We start from the raw sequence: 25245 nt of genomic DNA, 5'->3' as shown, positions 1-25245 counted from the left end.
CGCACACACTGTCTGCCCCTCTTCATCCACACGCACACACACTGTCTGCCCCTCTTCATTCTTTTGCCCCCCCATTGCTGTTTCCTTTCACCTTGCCCTCTGTTTCTTTACTTACCATACTTGGCCTTCTTTCTTCTATTTCTTCTGTCTTCTCTTATATCTTCTTACCAATGTGGCGGCGCCTGGGACCCAGCATCCTCCTCTCTCCTGCCGCTTCTCACTGCATATGACATTCAGTGAAGAGGGAGGAGGATGCTGGGTCCCGGGCGCCGCCGGATTGGTAATTTGTTTTTTTGTTTTATTTGTCCCCTGGCCACAGCAGCCCTGTGACAGTGCCGCGGCGCACTCTTTGGGAACTGCTGCCTTAGCTTGCATCTATCTATTGCAGTAATAGGCAACCTGATACTCATCAGGGGTCGCATGGGGCGGGCCTCTAACCTTCAAAAGGGCAGCGCATCACCCTTTATCTCGATATTAAGACAATATGTTTAATCAAAGAACGAGACGCCTATTATAATAATACATTATATATATATATATATATATATATATATATATATATATATATATATATATATATATAATTATATCTGCAGGCGTTTTAAAAAATTGTTACAAGCTATAACAAACACATTTGACGATAAAGCAGGAATGAGCTGGGGCCAAAGGTGAAGGCTCGGAGGGCCACCTCTTGCCCATCACTGATATAGTTAAACTGAAAACAAATGTCTGGTTGCTGTGGTTTTAAGGCGGATTTGCAGTTTAAGCATTTTAGAAAATAACCCTGATGATGAGTTATTTACATACGGTGTGGAAGTGTACAAAGACCCGTAACTACAAATTCCACACTTAGGGGTCTCTATTACATAATATTTAAATGATAGCTAGAATCTGATAGGTTGCTATGGGCAGCACCTCCTTTTTAGTTTGATAAATCTTCCCCTCAGCCTTACTATCTAAATTGCAGAATTGGAAAACAAGTTTCTGATTGGCTGCAATGGGTCACATCACACTTGTATGGAGTTTACTTGCTGACAAATACATGTTTTCTATGCACATGAATGATCAAGGCTACAAAACACCAATATTCTGTTATGCAGCTAAAGAAAGGTTGCACTTTACAGCTCAATTTCCCATCCATTGTAATCTGTAAAGGTTCAGTGTTTTTCACACAAGTGTTTTTATAGCTCTACATATACAATAAGAGGAGATTAAAACTAGCTGCAAAATGCTAATCATCTTGTAGCCCTGTGGTATTATCCCAATGGGAACATCGTCTTCTCTGTGTCTTAGTAATAGATATATTTAATGTATCTTGTCGGGAACAGTGAGGCAAGCTGTGTATTATTTAAGCCAGTTAAAGTCCCATCTATAACAGAAACAAGCAGCCTTTCCAGGTGTTGTGGAACTACAAATCCAAGCATGTTCTGCATACTACTATTACAAATTACAGCCATTTATGTCACAATAAATGCACTTTTAATATTGAAGTATTTCATTAATGACAGTCTCCAGATTGTAGGAAAATAGTGATTTATAGAACACGTTTAGCATTAGAGACCAAAACAAAATACCACTGCAAGGCGTTCAATACAGTCCGTACTGAGTTACAATGAATGCCATCAATGCGCCCATTCTGCATGCACTACAGAGAAAAACATAGTGAAATGCAAAATACAATATTTAAATATTCAATTATACATGGTGCAATAATTAACACAGAGAAAGTGACATGTGAGAAAATTTGCACATGCAAATAAACCGGTAAACACTATATGATGGAGTCATTAGAAATGCTGCCGAATACGTATCGTATACTGGAGTACAACCTGTTCACAGTGTAAGTAGTTTGTTTTTATAGTGGCACTTGATAGCTAGCCATGGAGCAGTTCTTATACACATCCAATCCCTTGTTATTATCCCACTGCCACATCATGACTAAAAGGTTTATAATGAGCTCTAAAAATAGCTGCTGCGCTATAGTACTACATGACGGCAAGAATAAAGTCTCTGCGATCTGTAGGGGGCTTGGTAGGTGGTTAAAGCCACGTATCAGAATGCAATAAGTGAGCAACTGTGTGACAAGGTGGTCCAGATTTTCTACCATTAAACCTTCCCTTAGCACCTCTTTATGCAGCAGGTCTAGTGCATATATCGCATTTCATTCTAAAAGGAATGATTGCAATCTGTAAATGGTGCTATTTCTGGTGCCTGTTTCTTAAACAAGAAGAAATCTTTAATTAGGTGAGCCTGTTGTGTTTGGTGTTTTCGCATACACTAGTCAAAGTTTTGGAGTAGACTCAGCAATTGAGCTGGGATTCTCTGCCATCCACGGCCGCTTTCTGAGCCCACATTAAAGGGCACTGTATCTAGAAGTCCTGCGGATGGACCTTCGGATCCCTATCCGGGTCAGTTCCTCAAGGTGACCTTTGACCTCTTCATGTGTACCATGTGTACCTGAAATGCATTGCAAAGCAAAAATTAATCTCATGATGCCCCAGCACACAAAGTCTGGCAAGCCAGCTTCTCTGAAGTGTACTACGTGAGCACAAGTGCCTCTAGATGCAATAGCACATTTCATTCATTGCATTACAAGCCACTACAGCAGCAAAGAGGCCAACAGGTTAAATAAAGGAAATGTGGGAGTTTCTCCGACAACCCAGCTTTTCTAATGTAACATTTAAAGGTCACTTTTTCTAGGTTGCTTTAAATGTGTCCCAACGTCAGGTACTGGTGGCAAAATGTGTAGAATATCTATTCAAAAGTGCAACATGTACAGTGTGAAGTGTTTAAAGTACGATATGTGGTCAGTGTTTAATAAAATGTTGCACACCACTGATTGTAACTGTTTCAATGTACACAAATGATTAACTGATGATACCGTGTACAATTGTTCTTTTCCAACCCCCCAAAAAACACTACAACCCAAAATGTGCAGAGAAAAATGTAAAAAAATCAGTTTGTAGCATCCCAACAACTAGTAAGAATCAAATGCTGTAAACCTGTGATTGAGCTAGGACACCCACTTGTTTAGGGAATATATTATAAAAGTTTCAACATGAAATCTTATCAAATAAAAGTGCTGTGTATAGAAAAAAGCACCAGATCGTGAATCCTGTATTTACAGATCTTTTCTCTTCATTGATTCTATAAGTGTCCTGCCACTGAACACATTTAAAGAATAAATATGAGGACATTTATAAAACCTGTCAAACATTAATAAAATAAAGTGCCATCACTGTCCTTTTTCTAGTTCAGAAAATTAAAGCAAATTTAGATATTTTTTAATTTATTCTCCTTTCCAATTACTTGTGTTGTAGTTTTCAGAAATCTCAGCCAGTAAGTTGAGTTGAGCTAATTGTCATTTGTATTTTTAGATGATTAATGCAACATTAAATTGCTACATGTCTTATTTCAATCGGACCCTTGTGAGCAGCACGGCACATTAAGTGGGTCAGTAAAGCAGAATATTATGATCATTGATGCCATTTTTACTAAGCGGCTTAAAACCTTTATAACTCACTGTAAAATGACACGTATTAATTGAGCTGCCAATCACTAGGGGCTACTATTTACTAATTTATCTTTTTATAAAGCTGCTTCATTCATACACTAAAGTCAAACTGCTTAATGCTTAAACCATGGAAGATTACAATCCTGTATATGACAGCAACAGCACATAATATTTTAGAGTGTGGACCTCGACAGGAGATTCAAGGTTAATTACCTAAGTATTCCTTGAAAACCTCCTGCTTCTCATACTAAGGAAAATCCATTTTTATAGCGAAACAGTGTTGCCAAATATTTCCTAGAAGGTTAGGAGTGCAGGGCAAGCACCACTCCCCCACTGATTATTTTAGAAATAACATACAACTCACAGTATGTTGCACCTGTCACTAGCACAAAATGAAGGCGGGGATTTTGTCAGCTGAACCAATAAGAGGGCAGCCTATCAATTCATTAGGAACTAGTGACATCACACATGAAGGTAGGGATTTTGTGAGCTGAACCAATAAGAGGGCAGCCTATCAATTCATTAGGAGCTAGTGACATCACACACAGTGAAGGCGGGGATTCTGTGAGCTGAACCAATAAGAGGGCAGTCGATCAATTCATTAGGAACTAGTGACATCACACTCAGTGAAGCTTGTCATGTTGGTTTAAGTCAAACAATGTCATCCTCCACTGTGTGGCCATTATAAAATGGATGAAGGAATGGAATACTTGCCAACCTTTGAAAACTGAATTCCGAGAGATCCCAGGCAGGGGGCATAGTTGGAGGGCGGGAGGCGGCGGGGTGCAGTTAATCACGTCATTTTGGCCACACCCACCTGAAACAAAACCGTCATTTTGTCACGGGGGCAGAGCCAAAACGACGTGATTCACCGCAAATTGCGTCATTTAGACAAGTAAGTTCCAGTATGAGGGATACTTGCCTGCTCTCCCAGGAGTCCGGGAGACCTACCCGGATTTCGGGAGTCTCCCGGACATTACGGGAGAGTTGACAAGTATGAGAAATGGACATGTTTACACGTATTTGTAAATACAGCTTATCCATTCACTAACACCATTGAACCTACAAGATGGCTGCCTCCACTGGGTGAAGGCCACAGGAGAACTTTAAGTCACATTGAGGCCTAAATAGGAGTGTTGTAAACTATAGTAACCAATATGGTCTAAAGTGCCCTAGAAAGAAAAAAGAAAAAGTCAAAATGACCATTTCTCTATCAGTCAATAGGTGCACAACTCTCACGTTATATTCAGAAGTCATCACTGTTTCATAATAACCCACAGTTGTCACTCACTAACCACATTAGGGTCTCTAATGTGATATATTAAGAACACACAGGAAATCTGAGAACAGCATTGGTAGTGTGAATCATCTACAATGTGATGGAAAAAAATAGAACAAACTAATAAAATACTTTTAAATGTGCAAATTGAAGCGGACCAGTTACCTACATAACCTGGAGGCTGCCATTTTGTTTCTGATTCACTAGGACCTAGTAAATCCATAGGTTGACTATTGGTTCAAAGCACAAAATGGCAGCCTCTACTGTCTGTGGGTGAGTCCGCTTTAACATTGTGTGCTTGTGTATTTTCTGAACAATGGAAGCTTTGGCACTCTCAATCCCCTTTAGCAAATAATTCCTATAAACATTGTATTGTTTGTGAGTGACTTATTTGCAGAAAGGTCTTAAAGGCATCTCTGATATCTATAAAAAAAAAAAGGTTTGGTGTCTATCATCTATTGAGCATTCAGGGAAAGTTCATTCTGTCAAGATTTGAAAACATTTTATAAAATGGAACAAAATTTAGATGTATGCCTTATTTCTCGTCGGGTTCTGTGAGGCTTCTTTGTGTGCTTTTCCTTTGGTTCTGGATTTGTGATGATCGGAACGTTCTCCACTGCCCTCTTTTTCTGGACTCTGTGAAGAACTATTCTATAAATTCCTGTTATTGAGCTCCGAGAGTCTTTCCCCCGATTGTTAAGAATATGATCCTCTGTAATGCCCAAATTTTCCAAAGTGTTCTTCACTTCTGTTTCATCGTCCTTTAGTGTACTTGTGTCTAAGAGGTGTTTTGGATCCAAGCTGAAGGGTTCTAGAGGCTTTGGATACTGTATTCCGCTCATCCATTCACTGTTCATTATGTAGTCCACGCTGCACCTCTCCGAAGGTACAGGTTGAAGCATCCCTTTAATCAGCCTCTCGCAAGGTTCCGATACGTACGGAGGGATGGAATATGTTCCATCCAGAATGCACTTTTTTAATTTGGCCACTGTGTCCGCTCGGAAAGGCATACTGCCGGTCACCATGAAGTAGAGAAGGATGCCCAACGCCCAAATATCAACAAAAACACCAACGTAATGTTCATCCCGAAAAAGCTCTGGAGCAGCATATGGAGGAGAACCACAAAACGTATTCAGGGTTTCATCTTTTTTACTTATGGTGCTAAATCCGAAGTCCCCGACCTTCACACAAGTGTTGCTCGTGTAGAAGACGTTTTCCGCTTTCAGGTCTCTGTGTATGATCTGGTTGTCATGCTGAGCAAGAAGAACAGAATAATAAGTTAATCGGGTTTGTAAAAAAAATAATTAAGGGATTAAGAATGTCAAGAACATTGTTGGAGAGATCAATATTAATATGGTACAGAGTATGCTGAACAAATTATAACAGAGGACAATATATTTTTGCGTTTACAAAATCTTCCTTCTCTACTGCCAATCATTTGAATTACTACTCACTTTTTTCACTCCAAACAGTGTTTGGCTCCTTTATTCCACACAATACCATTGATCATATGTATTATTCGTGTGTTCTCAAATGCTCCAACTTTACTTTGGAAACCTCTTCCTTTTGCCACCAGAGACTGGGAAGGTGGGGGGGGGGGGGGGGGGGGGGGGGGGCTATACAACCAATCAGATTCTAGCTTTCATTTATTTAGTGCATTCTACAAAATGATAACTAGCATCTGATTGGTTGCTATAGGCAACATCTCCTCTGTTTCAATCCCACAGTTTAGTAAGTATACCCCTAGGAGTATTCAATGTTTTAAACACTCCCTGTGAATACTCATCTAACAAGCATTTAGCCTGGGTGTTACGGTGCTATTTTAAATACATAACTGTACTTTCTCCCGTCACTATTCCATCTTCCACTATAAGACAACCCTGTCCCGTGTCTCTCTGTTTAGATAAATTATCTCTATGTGAGTAATTACGGCTCCTCAGTTCACTTGTTAAAAACAGATCAAGGAAGGAATGGATTTAAATCCAGTGCACATAGCCTAATATGGAAACTTATGGTTGTAACTGTTAAGTGTCTTCCAAAATTGGCTGCTTCTTAAACTCAATTTGTGCTTTGTGGTGTTTCTATAATAGGGTGTAGTATTTATCATAAAGATAACATTTTTGCATGTCAAGTAAATTGTCATATATTATAGTATAATATAGTATAATAACAGAACTGTTATGGGCAGTCAGTAAAAGCCATACTTATTGTTTTGCTCAGAAGTTACTTTTCTTTAGTATACTGGTGTTTGAGAGCACCTGTCACCTCTACACCGTTGAAGCCGCCACTTTTGTTGCTGAATATTTATTTGTGGGGTCCGTGACATCATTGCTATAGAAAGTGATGTCACTTGTTCTGAGTGGATTTATTGTGTGTATTCTAATGAATATTTGTCCAGCAGATAAAGGGAGCTGCCTCCATTCATGTTTAACTGACTGATGAATGTAAAAACTTTCATCCAAACAGAAGTATATAACAGGCCCTTACCATGTGCTTCACAGCAGACACGATCTGAGAGAAGATCACTTTGCTTTCCGATTCGGATAACTTTCCTTCAGTGTTAATTTTGGCAAACAGCTCCCCGCCCCCCGCGTACTCCATCACAAGGTGCAGCTTCGACAAGGTCTCCACCACCTCATAAAGCCGGATGATGTTAGGATGATGGAGCCTCTCCATGCTGGAGATCTCACGTGATAACAGGCGCTGGGTCTTCTGGTCCAGCTTCGTCTTATCCAAGATCTTTATTGCCACTTTTTCTGCAGTAAAGGAAGCAGACACAGTATTTAGTTTTCAAGCCTTTACAGTACAGCTGTCACCTATACTCAGCGGATGCCATTAGCCTGTCCAGCTTTCACACATGAATAAAAATCTGAAATCAGAGCTGAACATTTTGAATTGCCACATTTAAATGTTATCCTGGCAGCCAGGGGAGGGCTGGCAAATTTTAGCCCAGGAGGGCAAGACCATGCTTGCCAACCTTTGAAAAGGCAATTCCGGGAGATCCCGGTCAGTGGGCGTGGTTGGAGGGCGGAGGGGGCGCAGTGCAGTAAATCCCGTCATTTTGGCCTCTCCCCCCAGTGACAAATTTTGTTGGGGGGGGGGCAAAATGACGCGATTCACCGCCAATTGCGTCATTTTGATGAGTGAGTTCTGTGTGTGGGATACTTGCCCACTCTCCCGGGAGACCTGCCTGAATATCGGGAGTCTCCCGGACATTCCGGGAGAGTTGGCAAGTATGGGCAAAACTCGGCTTAGCAGCCTATTAAGAACATTTTAAAGGAAAAAAATACAGAAAAATACAGGTGGCCTAAGGCAGCCCTTGATGGGAGCGACCTGGGGGGCAGATGACCCCCAGCCCAGCCTGCCTCTGCTGGCAGCACTCAGTCAGCAGATCAAAAACTAACAGAACTGAAGTCTATTTTTAGCATCGTCAAACATTTTTTGTGTGTTTTATTTAAAAAATAAAGGTCTGTACACTTCTGGGCAGCCCTCCCCTTCATATACTCCCCCTAATATACCCCACAAATATGTACTTCCCAATGTATCCACCCACCCACTGTGGACCCTCGTGTTGAAGCAGGGAACTAGTCAAGTCCACAGACTTCTGTGCAGCTCTAATGACAAACAGTCCTCCAGCAACCGGAGCTGCTGCGCTACTGGGGCGATTTCAGGGTGAGGGCACATTCTAGTAAGGAGTCGTCCAGAAGGTATAGTCCCTTTAAAAGTGTTTATTAAACTGAGATGGAAAACTTGCACCTGGCCCAGATACAGACTGCTGCAGCTGTGTCAGGATCTGCTTATAAGTGCTGTTCCTGTAACCGTGTGAGTCTATAGCATTCATCCTGTGTGAATGGTGACAGCAACTTGTACCTCTGCCAGCAGACAGAGCAGCCAGGATGAGTGTGGGTGAGGGATGGTGAGAGGATCATTCAGTGATCACACGTGCAGCACAAGTGTTATCTTATTCCTACAAGCCTTTAGTAACAGTCACTGCAGGAACATTACAGAACGGATAATAACATATCTATGACAATGTATATAAAAATAATGTGTCCCAGGGTGATATTTTGCTTGCTACATGACCAGGGTTTTGATGCATTTTATGATGTTTTTTAGAGTATTACAGTGGAGGCAGACATTGTTTGGGTTGAAATAATATTGGGCCTATCAATTCACTAGGAACCAGTGACATCACTGATGCAGCAGCATTGGTACAGTCAGGTTCACCCTCATCCATCCATTTATTCTCCTATGTAATTAGTTACAGTGCTGGGTCTTTCAAGAATATCAAGTTTAATGAAGCTGAAGAAATGACGGATGCCGAGAGTATGAACTGCTGCTCCCTGCTCTGAAATCAGGTCCTTGTAGGTGAATAACCACCTGTTCTGTGCGGCAAGGGGTCAAAGGGGAATGACCCCCACTTTTCAGGCACTGGCCTGGGGCACTCCAAGTTGACAAAGTCCTTTAAAATAAGACACTGCTATACCATCCTGTGGTCTACATCACTGTTTCTTAAGGACCCTTAACAGTGTATGTTTTCCAGATATCCTTGCTTTAGCACAGGTGTATTCATTACACATTGTAACAGATCCACAGGTGGTATAATCACCTGGAAAACATGTCCTGTTAGGGGTCCTAAGGACTGTGTTTGAGAAACACTGGTCTACATGAAGACACTGTAAACTGCCCATAAGCCATTGCTTATTTTTACTAGTGAGAGTGTGTCTCCATATGGATTAGTATAATAATTACACATACATTCTACAGAAAGAGTTGCAGATCATCTTGAAATTTTAGTTGAATGCTTGTTGGCATTGGAACTAGGTAATTCTGAAAGTGACTTACTGGTACACAGTATACAGTTTGAAACCACAATAATAGTTCAGTACAATGTCAATATTACCTTTGGTAAGCACATGAATCCCAAGTTTAACTTGTGAGAAATTTCCGCTTCCAATCTCCCCTCTCAGCCGATAAAAGCCGATCCTTTTACAGAGCGTCAGCTCTTTGACCGTCTTCTCATCGTGCGACATGTCGTGGGTCAGCTTTTCAAAGGGTGTCATCTTGCGCTGCTTCCCCTCTCCGTCCTGTTCATTGCACTCCGACCGTGCGTAGTCCTCCAGGCTGTTCTGCCGGTTCCAACGGGCATACCGCTGGTTCCCCGGGCCCCCTCCATTCATGTACATTGCCGTCATGGTCAACATCTGGCCGCCTTTTGTTTACCTTCCTACTAGACAAAATTAAATTATAATAGTGGCAGACCACAGGTCACAGTCACATAGTCCTGGTAAGATCCAGTAGCGAAGTTCAAGGGTGTTTTAACAGTGTCCTAGTATGAGAAAACATTAAAAAAAAATCTTCTAAAAATGGTCTTCAAAACCTCTCTTGACTGTCAGAAACGTATTTTGTGGTCCTGTGAACTGCAAACACTATTTTCAAAAAGCTTCTGTGTGTCCGGCCTCATGTAGGAAAGACTAGAACTCTTCTTGTTATTTCTGCAGTTGAAGGAATTTCTATGTCCTACAGTTCCATCCTCCAGTCTTCTAGCTGTACTCCCTTTTCCTGCCTCCTCGAGTACTGAAATATCTACTCTTACTGCACCGCCTCCAGGCTTATTGACTCTCTGCAGGTTTGCAGGCACTGGCTGATGGTCTGCAGGAATAAGTCACTTTCTGGGTCACATAACATGACAGGGCAGGATTAGGCGGCTGTAATGTCACATTAGCCTCCTTAGCAATAGACAAGTCTGCATTAGGTGCATGATCCTTCTCAAAAGTTAGCCAGACGTCTGGTTCCACTGAGGAGAGAGAGAGAATGTCATTAACACTTATGTAAACCACTTGCTTCGTAAACAGGGGTGGGTTTATCATGAAGCAACTGTCTCAAGCTTTAGAGTTTGTGCTGCAGTAAAATGTACAGAATTAATAACAGAAATGTTGATGTGCTGTCAGTGTGAATGTGTGCTTTAGATCTTTGCGGATCTAATAATGATTAAATGATAATATGTGCGTATTATAGTGAACTCTACAACATGTTACTGCTAGTTTATGTAATATAAAAGTTGATGCTTCTCAGGGATCAGGATGGATAGGCCCATCCCTATTAGTATATGTACTTTACAGATAATGTTAATCTCCAAACCTATAAAACCAGTGCACATAATGTAATGCTGCCGTATGACAACACTCTACAAACCTACAAGCATATGTAATGCAGAGCACACCAACCCTTCCCTCTGTACCGATAGCACCTTTATTATAAGTTACACAGTTTGTTTAAGGCTTTACACTGTATAATTGTAATAATGATGACAATGTATAGATATCGTTGTGTAAATGTCTACTTATTTGTTTACATTTTGCGATAAAGAATATATAAACATAGTATATTATAGCTTGCGAGTAGGGCCCTCTTCCCGCTTTGTCTATTAATACACAGTCTGTTTTATTACTGTGTGTGTACCCACTTGTAAAGTGTTACAGAGTTTGCGGGCGCTGTATAAATAAATGTTAATAATCATAAAACAACTTCTTACTGCTTTATATATTCTTTAATAATAACATAACAGAAATGGATGTGAGCATAATTAACTGTCCTTTACCTTCACACTAACATAGCAGCCCTCAGTATTCTGGGCTGAGCCACTGTGTAGCTAATCCATACTTGCCAACACTTACCTGTTTCCCTCTGGGAGATCCCAGAGGGGAGGTGAAGTGTGAGGACTGAAGGGGATGGGGGGTAGGAGCGCATAATTTTATCCCCATGGGGCGTCGGGCCAAACTGACGTGATTCACCACAAAAATTGCATCATGGCAGCATGGTGGCCTAGTGATTAGCACTTCTGCCTTACAGCACCGGGGTTATGAGTTCAATTCCCGACCATGGGCCTTATCTGTGTGGAGTTTGTATGTTCTCCCTGTGTTTGCGTGGGTTTCCTCCTGGTGCTTCAGCTTCCTCCCACACTCCAAAAACATACTGGTAGGTTAATTGGCTGCTAACAAATTGACTCTACTCTGTGTGTCTGTGTGTGTGTTAGCGAATTTAGACTGTAAACCCCAATGGGGCAGGAACTGATGTGCATGAGTTCTCTGTAGAGCGCTGCAGAATTAGTGGCGCAATATAAATAAATGGTGATGATGATGATGATGATTCAGGCTCCCATCCTGCCCAGGATGTGGGAGAATGGCTAGGAACCAGTTATATCATGGAGGCACTGTCTGGCTAATATTAATGATGCATGATTAATATTCATGATGTACTGGTTTCTTTCTAGTAAATATATATTCTCATGAACCTTACATCAGACCACAGAATGGCTGTGTCCAAGTTTGTGTAGGTGGGAGACCCATTGAAATACTACTAACATAGTATTGTATATTGTTGCACACTACTATAATGCCTACACTTACAATAAATTCAGGCTGCAAGGCTGATGCCACACTGTCCAATATTTCAGGGGGGAATCGGGGCAAAGAGTGGCCAAACTCCTGACCTGTCACCAGTCAGGTCCTCAACCACATCTCCAAGTTAGTAAGCTCCATAGACTTGTTAGTATATCAGTCTAAAGGATTTTTTCATAATATTAAGACTTAAGTAAATGTAACAGATTATTAATTGAACAGCTGTATATTATTTTGTGATGATACATCAGTACGGTGCAGGTTTATCATCTATAGGTCTGTTCCACCATTACTTCTACTGTATTGTCCATATAGCTCTTTTTATCTATACTTGTTATGATCATGTTAAATGTTTTATTACATTACACTATTGTTTTGTCTTTGTACTGTATACACATAGCTATATAGTGGCATATTTTTTATTTACACCTGATACATAGTTGCCAAGCATCTCAATTTCCAGGGTCTGCCTCAGGTTTTAATGATTTATACCTGATAATATTTTCCATATTGAGCAAATGTACTGTACCTTTTAGCTTATTCAGTATATGAAGTATATGTGGGTAGCACGGTGGCATAGTGGCTAGCACTTCTGCCTTACAGCACTGGGGTCATGAGTTAAATTCCCAAACATGGCCTTATCTGTGAGTAGTTTGTATGTTTTCCCCGTGTTTGCGTGGGTTTCCTCCGGGTGCTCCGGTTTCCTCCCACACTTCAAAAAACATACTGGTAGGTTAATTGGCTGTTAACAAATTGACCCTAGTCTGTGTGTGTGTTTAGACTGTAAGCCCCAATGGGGCAGGGACTGATGTGGTGAGTTCTCTGTACAGCGCTGCGGAATTAGTGGCACTATGTAAATAATGATGATGGTGATGATATGAAGGCAATTCTTATTTGCTTGTCTTTGTAACTTAATATTTATGAAATAGAAATATTTAAAACACAATGGCATCAGAGAACAATGTTCAATATAGATGGAATAACATGTTAGTCTATGATGTACCTGACATCACTAGTTTACATTCACCTGCCCACCAGTGTCACTGATTAATTATATTCCAATGTTTTCAACAATGTAAAAGGTGGGCTAACCTTACTTTCTCCATTTGTGCTGTGCACAAGAAAGTACATACTCTCAGCTTGATGCGCTAATTGCTGCTAAAGTCTTTTCTGTGGGAGACAGAGGGCTAGATTTACTAAGCTGCGGGTTTGAAAAAGTGGGGATGTTGCCTATAGCAACCAATCAGATTCTAGCTGTCATTTTGTAGAATGTACTAAATAAATGAAAGCTAGAATCTGATTGGTTGCTATAGGCAACATCCCCACTTTTTCAAACCCGCGGCTTGGTAAATCTAGCCCAGAGACTCCTTTGAAAGATGGACAGAATTGGACCCATTTGTGTTGAAAGCGGAAACTATGTTGATGAATGGTGTTTAAAAAAAAAAAAAGTTGAAGAAATATTTTTGTTAAAAGTGACTTTAGTCTGAACACTATTCTCATAGTTTGTTTCTTGATTCATATGTTCACTGTCTAGTTTTCTGCACTTATCAGAGTTTGTAATTTTCTAAAAGGAGTACTATACAAAAATCAGTTCTATAAAACTGAAACACTGCAGCACAAGCATCAAATGGCAAAAACAGGATGCCAAATACAGAGACAAGAACAATCCCAGCAGTGGGAGCCGCCTCACAACACAGTGTAAAGTGATCTCTGACAGCGTGGTTCCCAGTGGCAGACATTGTGTTAAGTGACCAACAGAAGCAGTAAAAGAGCACATAGGACATGAAGACAAGGAGCTTCTCATTAGTATGTATCTGGCAGGGCAGGCTGCTTCCGCTCCCAGTGTTGCCCTGTCGTTACCATAGAGAAAAAAGGAGCTCAACACAGTCTATGGCAGCCTGAAACAGCACATAGAGATCAACTATAAATCCCAGCTGTCTCTCACGTCTCACCACCATCATCACAGGACTGTGTCTCCATTTATTTCATGTTTTCATAACATAAAAGGGTTTTACCCCCCCTGATACTTTGATTTATTGTCTTGTACGTGGCCTCCTGCAACTAAATACACTGTTTTACTCTTTGTAGCATCCTTTATTGCCTTTCAGCTATGTATTTATTTCATTTGGCTGGGCAGAGTTTTCTCTGTGTTGCCCTGGGATACGGAATGTTGTTCTCCTTGCATTAGATACAGTTGTAACCAGAGAGCATCTTTATGTCATATCCAAAGCCACAAACTACTCTGCCTAATGGAATAAATGCCTGGCAGGGAGCTGGAAAGAAAAGAAAAAGTATTTAGCAATAGTTGCAGGCGTGCATCATGTACATGATAATAAATGAAAGTCATCTGAGGACCTCATTTACGAAGCACACTGGACACACTGGGGTCATGAGTTCGATTCCCGACCATGGCCTTATCTGTGTGGAGTTTGTATGTTCTCCCTGTGTTTGCGTGGGTTTCCTCCGGGTGCTCCGGTTTCCTCCCACACTCCAAAAACATACTGGTAGGTTAATTGGCTGCTATCAAATTGACCCTAGTGTCTCTCTCTCTCTCTGTCTATGTTAGGGAAGTTAGACTGTAAGCTCCAATGGGGCAGGGACTGATGTGAATGAGTTCTCTGTACAGCGCTGCGGAATTAGTGGCGCTATATAAATAACTGATGATGATGATGATGATGATGATGATTAGACTTATTTATGACTTATATGCTTCATGAGAGGTCATTGAGACTGGATTTATTATAGAAGTGACTTTTTTGTTTTTGTTTGGCGCCGGTCACATTGGGCCTAGCAATGGCTTCTCCGCCAAAGTGCAGCTGGATGGTGCAAAATTTGTTCCATTAAGGAAATCCGTACTCCAAAAAAATCAAGTCGCTGTGCGAAGTGTAAATGGCCATGCACCCCTCCGCTCGAGAGGAGCTACGCTTAGACTGCGCTCTCTCCACTCCTATATCTCATTTACATAAGCTTGGTCTGCAAAATAAAATCTTGTTCCTGCACTGCTCCACAAAACTAGGCGCTCTGTTGTACTCTGTACTCTGCAAGGAAACGCCTTCTCACAACCCAACCCCTGCTATCGGCCAGTGCAAATATCTGCTCCTCCGCTAACATCACCGTAAATCCATTCAATCTGGGGGAAATCTAGGAGTATTTGTGGAAATCGAGGAGCGCAGTACTACCAAAGACTATTTTATCCTGTGTCTTGGCTGTTTTGTGCTGTGTGCCCCTATTGTATATTCCAATTTCCTATTGAAGCGTTGTATATTACACTTATACATGGTTTAGTTTTGTTAATATCTTGTCCTTACTTCATCTTCCACTTCATTACTCCCTTTTTTTAATTTATTCTTGTTCATCTCAGTTTTATTTTTGCTAAATAAAAGCTTATAATAAAATTTCCTGGTTGGGACAAAGTTCCCTGCACTTTTTAATCCTACATCTAGTTCTCCTGGTTCCAGTTATCTCCCAGTGAGGAGGTTTCAGTTTCTTTAGATAAAGGCGGATAAGGCCTGGGGAGCGCAACATTAAATGACAATTTAGTGATGTGTCTTATAAACTGTACCTGTCATCAATGCACAGGGGAGACAGACATTTTGTGGGTGAACCAATATTCAGCCAATCAATTTACTAAAAAACGAATCACGTGACAGAGCCATGATGCGCATTTAAGACGGCAGATCAGAATGGGAGTTAGGAATACAGAATGATGCTAAATCTCTCGTATGTCTGTGTGTGAAATGCATAGCATACAGCAAAGTAGGACATGCAGAAGGTACACTGGCATAATGAGTAGTTGTTAATTATCTTTTACAACAAAAGTTATTTTCGTCTTTGTGTGAAACCTATTGATCGCTTGCTTCTGATTATCCCTGAGCACCGAATATAAGTAACATAAAAGAACAACATCACACAGATACATAATTGCTCTGTATATAGTCCATGAAAAACAAGACACAATACACCACAATAACATGTTTACAGTTCTGTATAATGATTAGGAGAGTGTGAAACTAACTTGTATGGACCAGATGGCAACTCCAGCCTGCATACTGCTTTACACCGAGCACAGCTTACTAGATCCATTTTTCCTAGAATCCCAAATAAAAAAAGGTTGTGTGTTTTCCTAGACTTTTAATTCTTCCAATAAACTTAATCAACATCTATCCTGAAGCTCTAAGTCAGTGGCTACATAAAAACAGCATAAAGCTTTTGTGAGGAGGTGGGGGAGGAACAGCAGTTGCAGATAGCTGTCTCTTGTCACAAGTATTGGGCACTTATAAGTATAATAATAATAAGTATACTCTTATGTCAATATTTTGTTTTATAAATATATATTATTATTATCATTTATTTGTTAGGCGCCACAAGGTATCCGCAGCGCCGCACACAGTACTAACAGTAGACTATACAGGGTGAAACCATACAGAACAATGAACAAAAAGTACCAATACTTCAGAAACTACGGCCAGTCATATGCAGTAAAGACGGAGCGGAAGAACAGGTATGGAGACAGGAGGGGAGGGGGCCCTGCTCATAGGACCCCACATCCTAAGGGAGGGTAAACAGACCCGGCACAAGAGGAGCCAATTGAGGAAAAAGGAGAGAAGGGAGGACGAGCTAAAGGGAGGAGATGGGGGTTAAGTAGATGGTTGGTAGGCTTTGAGGAAGAGGTGAGTTTTGAGTGCACGTTTGAAGGAGCACAGAGTAGGAGAGAGACGGATGGAATGAGGGAGGTCGTTCCAGAGAAGGGGGGCTACACAGGAAAAGTCTTGGATTCTGGAGTGGGAAGAGGTTATAAGAGTGGAGGAGAGGCAGCGGTCGTTGGCCGAGCGCAGGGAGCGGGCAGGAGTGTGATTGGAGAGGTTAGAGATATAAGGGGCAGTAGAGTTGGAGAGAGCCTTGTAAGTGGTGGTGATGAGTTTGAAAAGGATTCTGTAGTGGAAGGGGAGCCAGTGTAAGGCAAGACAGAGAGGGGAGGCAGAGGAGGAGCGGCGTGAGAGGAAGATGAGTCTTGCGGCCGCATTGAGTATAGAGCGGAGGGGGGAGAGACGAGAGTGGGGGAGGCCAGTGAGGGGGAGGTTACAATAATCGAGGCGGGAGATGATGAGTGCGTGGATGATAGTTTTGGTGGCATCCTGAGAGAGAAAAGGACGGATGCGGGCGATGTTGCGTAGTTGGAAGTGGCAGGCTTGGGCAAGGGAATGAATGTGGGGGGCAAAAGAGAGAGAGGAGTCGAGGGTGACACCCAGGCAGCGAAGTTGGGTGACAGAGGAGATGGTGGTGTTATTGACGACAATAGAGAGATCATGGTGGGATGGGAGTCTGGGTGGAGGAAAGACAATGAGTTCAGTTTTAGAGATATTGATTTTAAGAAAGCGCTCGGACATCCAGGAGGAGATGGCGGAGAGGCAGTTGGATACCCGAGCGAGGAGGGTGGATGAAAGATCAGGAGAGGAGATATAGAGTTGAATGTCATCAGCATAAAGGTGATACTGAAGACCGAAGGAGGAGATGAGAGCACCAAGGGAGGAAGTGTAGAGTGAAAAGAGTAGAGGGCCAAGAACAGAGCCCTGCGGGACTCCTACGGGGAGAGGGTAGGGGGAGGAGGAAGAACCAGACGTGGATACAGAGAAGGAGCGATTAGCGAGGTACGAGGCGAACCAGGCATGGACAGAACCAGAGAGGCCGAGAGAGAGAAGAGTTTGCAGCAGGAGGGGGTGGTCCACGGTGTCAAAGACAATATTAAAGTTATAGCTTAAAAAATTTGCCCACAGTACTGCATCTGTCTTCCATTCGCGTCTGTTCTCATTGTACTTACCGTGAACCGACATAGCATATAGGGTATACAGGTTGACCCAGACAGTAAACATGTGGGTTAGGCTGATAGTCTTCTCCTTTTTGTGTTTTGCTCATGAAGTTTAATAGTTGCCTACTCTACAGGAATTTCTGGGATACTCCCTAATTGCTAGGAGTTTACCCTGACTTCCAGGACAGGAGAGCAGTGCATCTGCATCCTACTCAACTCCCGTGCAAAGTGGTTGGAGGCGGGGCTTAATGAGGTGATTCACAGCAAAATGCGTCATTCTGGTCCCGTCCCCTCTTTCATGTGGCATTGAGCAGCGGGGCACAGGGGCTGTGATGACGCGGCTCTCCCAGATAGTGGTCCGAAATTTTGGCAAGTATGTGACGTGTATATAAGCAAATTCTATTGACATTATACTTAAACATTATCAGTTCCAAGTGAATATCTCTTTTCAGCTTTTGTATTAAATAATAATACTTTTACCTCAACCCAAGCAAATGGCAGCTACACGTCATGTTAATAGATGCCAATAACCATTTTTTTCTGCAGAATAACTGATTACCATATGTTTTACTGAATATCTACAATAACACATACTTGCCAACTCTCTCTGAATGTCAGGGAGACTCCCAGAAATAGGGGTGATCTCCATCACTTCCTGAAGAGTCTGGCATTCTCCCTGATACTGAGCCAGTACAAGACGTGGTTGACTTCGCCAATCGGTGGCATGATGACACAGTTCAGAAATTGTGTCCCATGTCCACGTATTGATGCCAATGGAGGTGGCCATTTTCATGGAGACCAAGATATAATCAAAGACTAACAGGTAAGACAACATATTAGCAGATATATAGTTCAAGAAGAGATGGATAGCGCTATTGTCCCACTGCAGCTAAACACACCTAAGGGAATCACACAGTTTTCCCAATATATAGCATAAATAAATCAAAAAATAGGAATGTTACAGCGCTGTGGTAGTGATCACATAGGAAAAAGTGGCATTTCCTCCAGCAATATAAGTGGTACAAATATTCATAAGTGAATAAAAAAGTATACTTAAATTTGAAGACAACATGACTTTAGTAATAGTACAGAAATGTAAAAGACACTTCAGTCTGTAGAGATTCATTAGCTGCTTTTCTTTAACGCATAGTTGCCTACGCTCCCGGAATGTCCGGGAGACTCCTGCATTCCCGGGAGAGCAGGGCAACCTTCCGGTTCTCGCCTCCGCAATAAATACGTTGGTGAGGGGGTCTTAATGACGCAAATATTGCATCATCTTATCCCCGTCCCCTGCTGTAATTGGCCAAAATGGTGACAAAATGACGCGATTCATCAAGCCCCGCCCCCACACACCCACCTCCCCCAGGATCTCTCCTAGCCAGCGAGGAAAAGTTGGCAAGTATGCAATAACAATTATAGTTAAACAATACATTAAAACAAACCCTTACTATACGTTATTCTCCCACGTGAATAAAGTAACAAAAGAAAAAGTACAATAAGCTATCTTTACTTATTCAGCTTTATTAAGCAGGTTAAAGCACCCCTTTCACTTACACACCATGGAGGCAGCCATTTTGTGTATTGCAACAAATCAGTATAATGCAGCCTACCAATTCACTAGGATAGAGCATCTTATGAGTATTGTCAACGCGTCATAATTATTAGTCATTAGGTGCGTCATAGATATCCCTGGTTTCTAATGAATTAATAGGCTGTCTCCATGTTATATTGATGTTAGCAATTACGTTTAACAAGTTATAAGCAACAGTATATGAACAGCACCAGCAATAATAATGAGGTGGTATCACATGTAAGCCTAGCTGACAAACAGTGTTATCAGGATCTCAGTAGAAGGTACACAGACTGCAGCTGCTGCTTCTGTTAGTACCAGAGAACGTTATGTAACCCCTCAGGTATGAGGATATACTGTATAATATCTCTTACAAGAAATACACAGAAACAGAGCTATGACTGCATAGAAACTCCGCTCTGTCCCTGTAGACTGCCCAGTGATCTGACCACAACACACACACACTGCCGTTTATACTCAAGACAGGTCCATAATGTAATATATGACGCATCGCTCTGCAATTTTGAAAGGAAAACACACATGGGGTGTGAATAGATAGATTAATACAAGAAACAGCAAGCAAGACAGACACAGCTCACAGATGCTCATAAGTCCTTACTGTATTTTTAGCAGACGCACCTGCTTGACGTCTATTCCACACACTCAGGGGTAGATTTATCAAGCCTATGAAAAAGGAAAAGTAGAGGTGGGAGCCTGTCAGTGCCCTATCAGTAACTCACAACAAGTGCCAACACTGTAAACATTCTATTCTAGTGAGCAGAGCAGCAAAGCACATCAAGCAGGGTACTCTGTGTACTCCGATCATACTTGCCAACTCTCCCGGAATGTCCCAGAGACTCCCGCATTTTGGGTGAGTCTCTTGGACTCCAGGGAGAGTATGGCAATCTCCCGAATCTGCCCACTTCACTGTGGTCCAAAATTCCGCGATTCTCCGGGAATCGCGGCATTTGGCCCGGCCCCCCAGTGTAAAATGACGTGTTTGCGTCATAACGTCACCCGGGGCGGGTCTAAAATGACAATATTTCGGCTCCCCGCCCCCCTCACACCCACTTTCCCCGGCAGGCTCCCGGAAGCCAACTTTAGAAAGTTGGTAAGTATGACTACGATCCTCTATATAAGAGACTCTCCTTTAAGAACCTTTGGGGTCTTGTTATTAACTAAGTCCTGATTGTGGTGATAGGACTAATTTAAAAATCACTTATTGCCGCAATATAATGAGAAAATATCACCAGGGCAGTTCGGAGATATTCAGCTGTGCCGACGATCCTGACGGTAAGGAACAACTAACCACTTCGCCAGGCCGGTCTTGGCAGATGTGCGCAGGCCGGAGCTGGTTTGCTGAATCACTCATGAGCAGTAGAACCGAGAACCCAGGTTTGGGCTTTCAGTTCCTCTATTGTGGGAGGGACATGGAGTTTAATAATGGATTACATTTAAAAAAAAGCATATCTATATTTAAAAATCTTTATTCATTAAAAATGCTTTTTTTTTTATCAAAGAATAAATCCTTTTTTTTTAATGATTTTAATCTGTTATCACCATCCTAAGAAGAGGTATTATGTGGTACATACCGCTATGATGCTTGTCACTGTGATTGGTTGGACTCCATGGTGTGGTCTAGCCGCAGAAACCAGCCAAAATGGGCTAGCACAAGATCTGGGGGTAAATTTATGAAGCTTCGGGTTTAAGAAAGTGGAGATGTTGCCTACAGCAACCAATCAGATTCTAGCTGTCATTTTATAGAATGTACTAAATAAATAACTAGAATCTGATTGGTTGCTATAGGCAACATATCCACTTTTTTTTAAACCCGGAGCTTAATAAATTTACCCCTTGCTGTGTAAGTCAGTGAAACCCGTGTCTGTGACCCAAAAGAGGTGGCATCAGGGTGGATAAAAAGTGTCTCTGCACTTTTTTGGTTTTAATGACTCAAAATTACAATGTTATAATCTTTATCAGGTTGGCGATAACAGAACAGGTGCACTTGTACTGCTGTGATAAATAGCCTTCCCCATCATCATCATCATCATTTATTTATATAGCGCCACTAATTCCGCAGTGCTGTACAGAGAACTCACTCACATCAGTCCCTGCCCCATTGGAGCTTACAGTCTAAATTCCCTAACACACACACACACAGACACACAAACTAGGGTACATTTTTTGGCTAGCAGCCAATTAACCTACCAGTGTGTTTTTGGAGTGTGGGAGGAAACCGGAGCACCCGGAGGAAACCCACGCATACACGGGGAGAACATACAAACTCCTCACAGATAAGACCATGGTCGGGAATTGAACTCATGACCCCAGTGCTGCGATGCAGAAGTGCTAACCACTAAGCCACCGGCTGCCCCGTCCTTCCCCATGCAAAGACAATGTTATCTCCAGTGGTAACTGGAGAACATTGGTTGCACAAACACCCGTATTCACCAGCAATAGAGTCTCTTTACATATATCTGGCACCCCATGTGCTTAGGGACATGAACACAAAAAAGTATCCCAGCTTTCATGTGCACTTTCTTATTTTGCCAATAAAACACAGAATTAGATAAATAAAACAGATTACAAAACAAATTAAAACATTACAAGCAGAAGAGAAATGAGAGCCCTGCCCAAAAGAGTTGATGATATAACCAAGTAATGTAAGAAAACAAATCTGAACAGGATAGAATAATGTACCAATAATACATTATATAATAACAAATATGTATTTTGGGCACTGGGTTAAATGCAGCTAACTGTCCTAAGATCCAAGTGATTATAATTAGAGAATCGGTAAGTAGGGAACTTCAAGTCTCTTGGACTAGACAGGATTAGTTATAAAACCCTTAATGACAGGCAGGTGAGAAACACACAGGCTTATGCAAATCCCATCAATAAACTAGTGCCAGGAACAAATGCCAGCACACATTGTTCCAGAGCACAGGACACAGCTTAATGCTGACTTTGAAAACCCAAGCTTGCTGCATCAGGCACAGGATAAACTGTGGGTGGCACTAGAAATAACTATTTTGTCCACAACTAATTATATTAAACACAGCAGGTAACTCTGAATTGTTCTCATGTGAACCTCACAGAACATTTTTTGTGAGATTACATATTTGTTCAAGTTGATTCAAGTTGATTATGAGACCTAGTACAAAAACCTAGAACTGCCATTACGGTGCTTCCACCTTAAGATGATATGTCAAAGCGTGGGTATGTGTCTAGCGCTAGTTAGTGGGTCACATGATTGTGCTGCCTTATAGAAGTCTCACTAATTGGCATTCATGTGGAAGAGCAAAGGGTCCGTCCGTTCTTCATACCGATGTGGAGGAACGTCTCAGTTTGAGAAATCTTGGTCTAGAAAAGATTTAGGTCAGTGCTGGGCAACCTGATATACTTCAAGGGCAAATGTGTACTCCTAAAAGGGCCTAAAGATTCTTTAGTGAGCTTTAATGACGTCAGCAGGAATCATATAGGTCTCTTATTGCAGGAGAAGGAAGGAGACCACTGGTGCAGGCTGCACGTACTCCTTTGATTTTACATGTGCTGTCAGTCAGCTGCTTCTGGCAAAGAATAAGATTAAGTTCATTTTTATTCTCTGCTTTATGACCCGCTGAGCTTTAAGTGTGTCCTCATCTCTTCTTCAATAAGAGCTGGGGTCACAGGTGAAGTTCGCCAGGGCTTAAAGCAAAGAATAAGAGCTGGGGCCAAGGGGTATAATCAGGAAAGAGCTGGAGGCCGCAGGTGAAGGCTGGGCGAGCTGTCAGTCACTGTTAGGGTCATTTACAAACCACAATATTATGGCAACTTATGGCAAGTATTGTCCGGGAGCCTGCAGAGGAATGTTGGCGTGCAGGGGACGGGGCTCCAAAAATCGTGTCATTTTGGCCCCACCCCCGTGACGTAATGACGCAAAACACGTCATTTTACAGCTGGGGCAGAGCCAAATGCTGTGATTCCCGGGGAATCGTGGCATTTTGGACCTAAAATCTGCCCACTTCCTAGTGAAGGGAGATTGCCACACTCTACCAGGAGTCCGTGAGACTCTCCCTGAATGCGGGAGTCTCCCGGACATTCCGGGAGAGTTGGCAAGTATGCAATATATGGCGGCCTGCACTGCTTTTTATTTTCTCAGGTGCGCCTAATGCTAAACAAACTGTTTTTCTTCTAAAGTATTGCTTCATTTATCGTCATTTATGTCTTAAATCAATAATGTGAGGGGACATTGGGGGGTAAATGAATCAAGCTGAGAGTTTACCGGTGGGTTTGAAAAGTGGAGATGTTGCCTATAGCAACCAATCAGATTCTAGCTGTCATTTTGTGGAATGTACTAAATAAATGATAGCTAGAATCTGATTGGTTTTTCAAACCCGCCGGAAAACTCTCAGCTTCATACATTTACCCCTGGGACTGAATTTATTACCTATGGTAATTTTTGTGTTTAAAGGTATTGTTTACATTGGGTTAAAAAGAGAGTAGAAAAGCACTCATGAAAAAATGCAAGTAGAAGTGGGAAACTGAATCTCATTGATAGTATAGGGACAAGATTGGTTTTCGGACCAGCTGGAGAACTCAAGTCCTTATGCAGAGATAAAAAGCCTGCGTCTACCTGTAAACTGCGGAACATCTCCTTAAATCCAACTTCTTCTCTGACTAAAACCTGGAACTATGGCGAGCAGGGTAGACTTCCAGCAGCTGGGACAAGAGTCTTAACTGTTGGGATGGAGTGACAGTTGCCCGGGATCGGGACAGTTAGGAGGTATTCGACAGTGATAGAGTCTGCAGCTGTCGAAGTCAGCAAATTGGATAAAGTCATTTCAATTAAAGTCTAGCAAACTTGGTTGTCTTTGTCTGAAAAGATGCGTACGGTACGCTACGATGTACAAGGGCACGCTACGGCGTGAAAGGGCGTACGCATCCACTACACGTGGCAGCAACAGTAATTGGTCTTTTACCATACATTCGCACAAACACGCATACTTATAAAATAGTACACATTAATGGTAGTTGCAACCAGGGCCGGACTGGGACTAAAAATCAGCCCTGGCATTTAAAGCACACAGGCCCACCTCTGTTGATTAGCAGGAAAAAAAAATGTGTGCCGCAGTGCAGTGGCGGTGCCGCCAAGAACGTAGCTACATTATGTTGGGGGCATGGTCAAAATGGTGCTTTGATACATACATTATAATAAAACATTACATTTATCAGACCCTCCCCATCCACATTACGCCACCCCCCCAGATACATTATGACACCCCCAGCCCACTGTACTTATCTATGCTTCTGATGCTGCTGACATTCCTGTAGATTGAGCAGGGAAGCTCTTAGTCTCATGAGATGAATAAATCTCCTGAGACTTAGAGCTCCTCGGCTTGCTCTGCAGGCTGTGCCCTGTCTGGGACGGAGAACAGATCCTCCTGCTGACCAACTGGATTAAGGCTCGGGGGGCCCGGGCACTTAAGTCAGGGGGGCTCCTATGATGTAATTTGGCTATTAGACAAATTTTTGACAAATACAAAGGCAATACAGTGTGCACTACTGTTAGGTGCACGCAGTTCTGCCTTAACAAGCAGTACAGTGTGAAGCAGGACATATCTCCCAACTGTTCTTGTAGTCAGACCAAATCCTGACTAAGTGGGACAGTCACCCACCAAATTCAGAACAGTTGGC

The 25245-nt window shown here is 42.1% G+C and overlaps 1 protein-coding gene across 2 annotated transcripts in view; it reads right to left on the bottom strand.

Moving 5' to 3' along the window:
• Positions 1-1516: 1516 nt before the first annotated feature.
• The window catches only part of NIM1K (NIM1 serine/threonine protein kinase), a 74702-nt gene continuing 50973 nt past the window's right edge, over positions 1517-25245 (bottom strand). Inside the window, exons 2-5 of one of the 2 annotated variants that reach the window (XM_075183672.1) lie at positions 9697-10590; positions 7281-7549; positions 5328-6046; positions 1517-2457 (exon numbers count right to left, since the gene is read on the bottom strand). In XM_075183672.1, coding sequence (XP_075039773.1) covers positions 2439-2457; positions 5328-6046; positions 7281-7549; positions 9697-9997 — 1308 coding nt within the window. In that variant the 5' untranslated portion in view covers positions 9998-10590 and the 3' untranslated portion in view covers positions 1517-2438. Of the gene's footprint in view, positions 6047-7280; positions 7550-9696; positions 10591-25245 lie in introns of both variants that reach the window. The other variant, XM_075183663.1, reaches the window with a different exon arrangement.

This window comes from Mixophyes fleayi, chromosome 1 (genome assembly GCF_038048845.1).
Source record: "Mixophyes fleayi isolate aMixFle1 chromosome 1, aMixFle1.hap1, whole genome shotgun sequence".
Lineage (NCBI taxonomy): Eukaryota > Metazoa > Chordata > Amphibia > Anura > Limnodynastidae > Mixophyes > Mixophyes fleayi.
The sequence above is the reverse complement of the archived record's forward strand: the minus strand, read 5'-3'. Positions and strand labels throughout refer to the sequence as shown.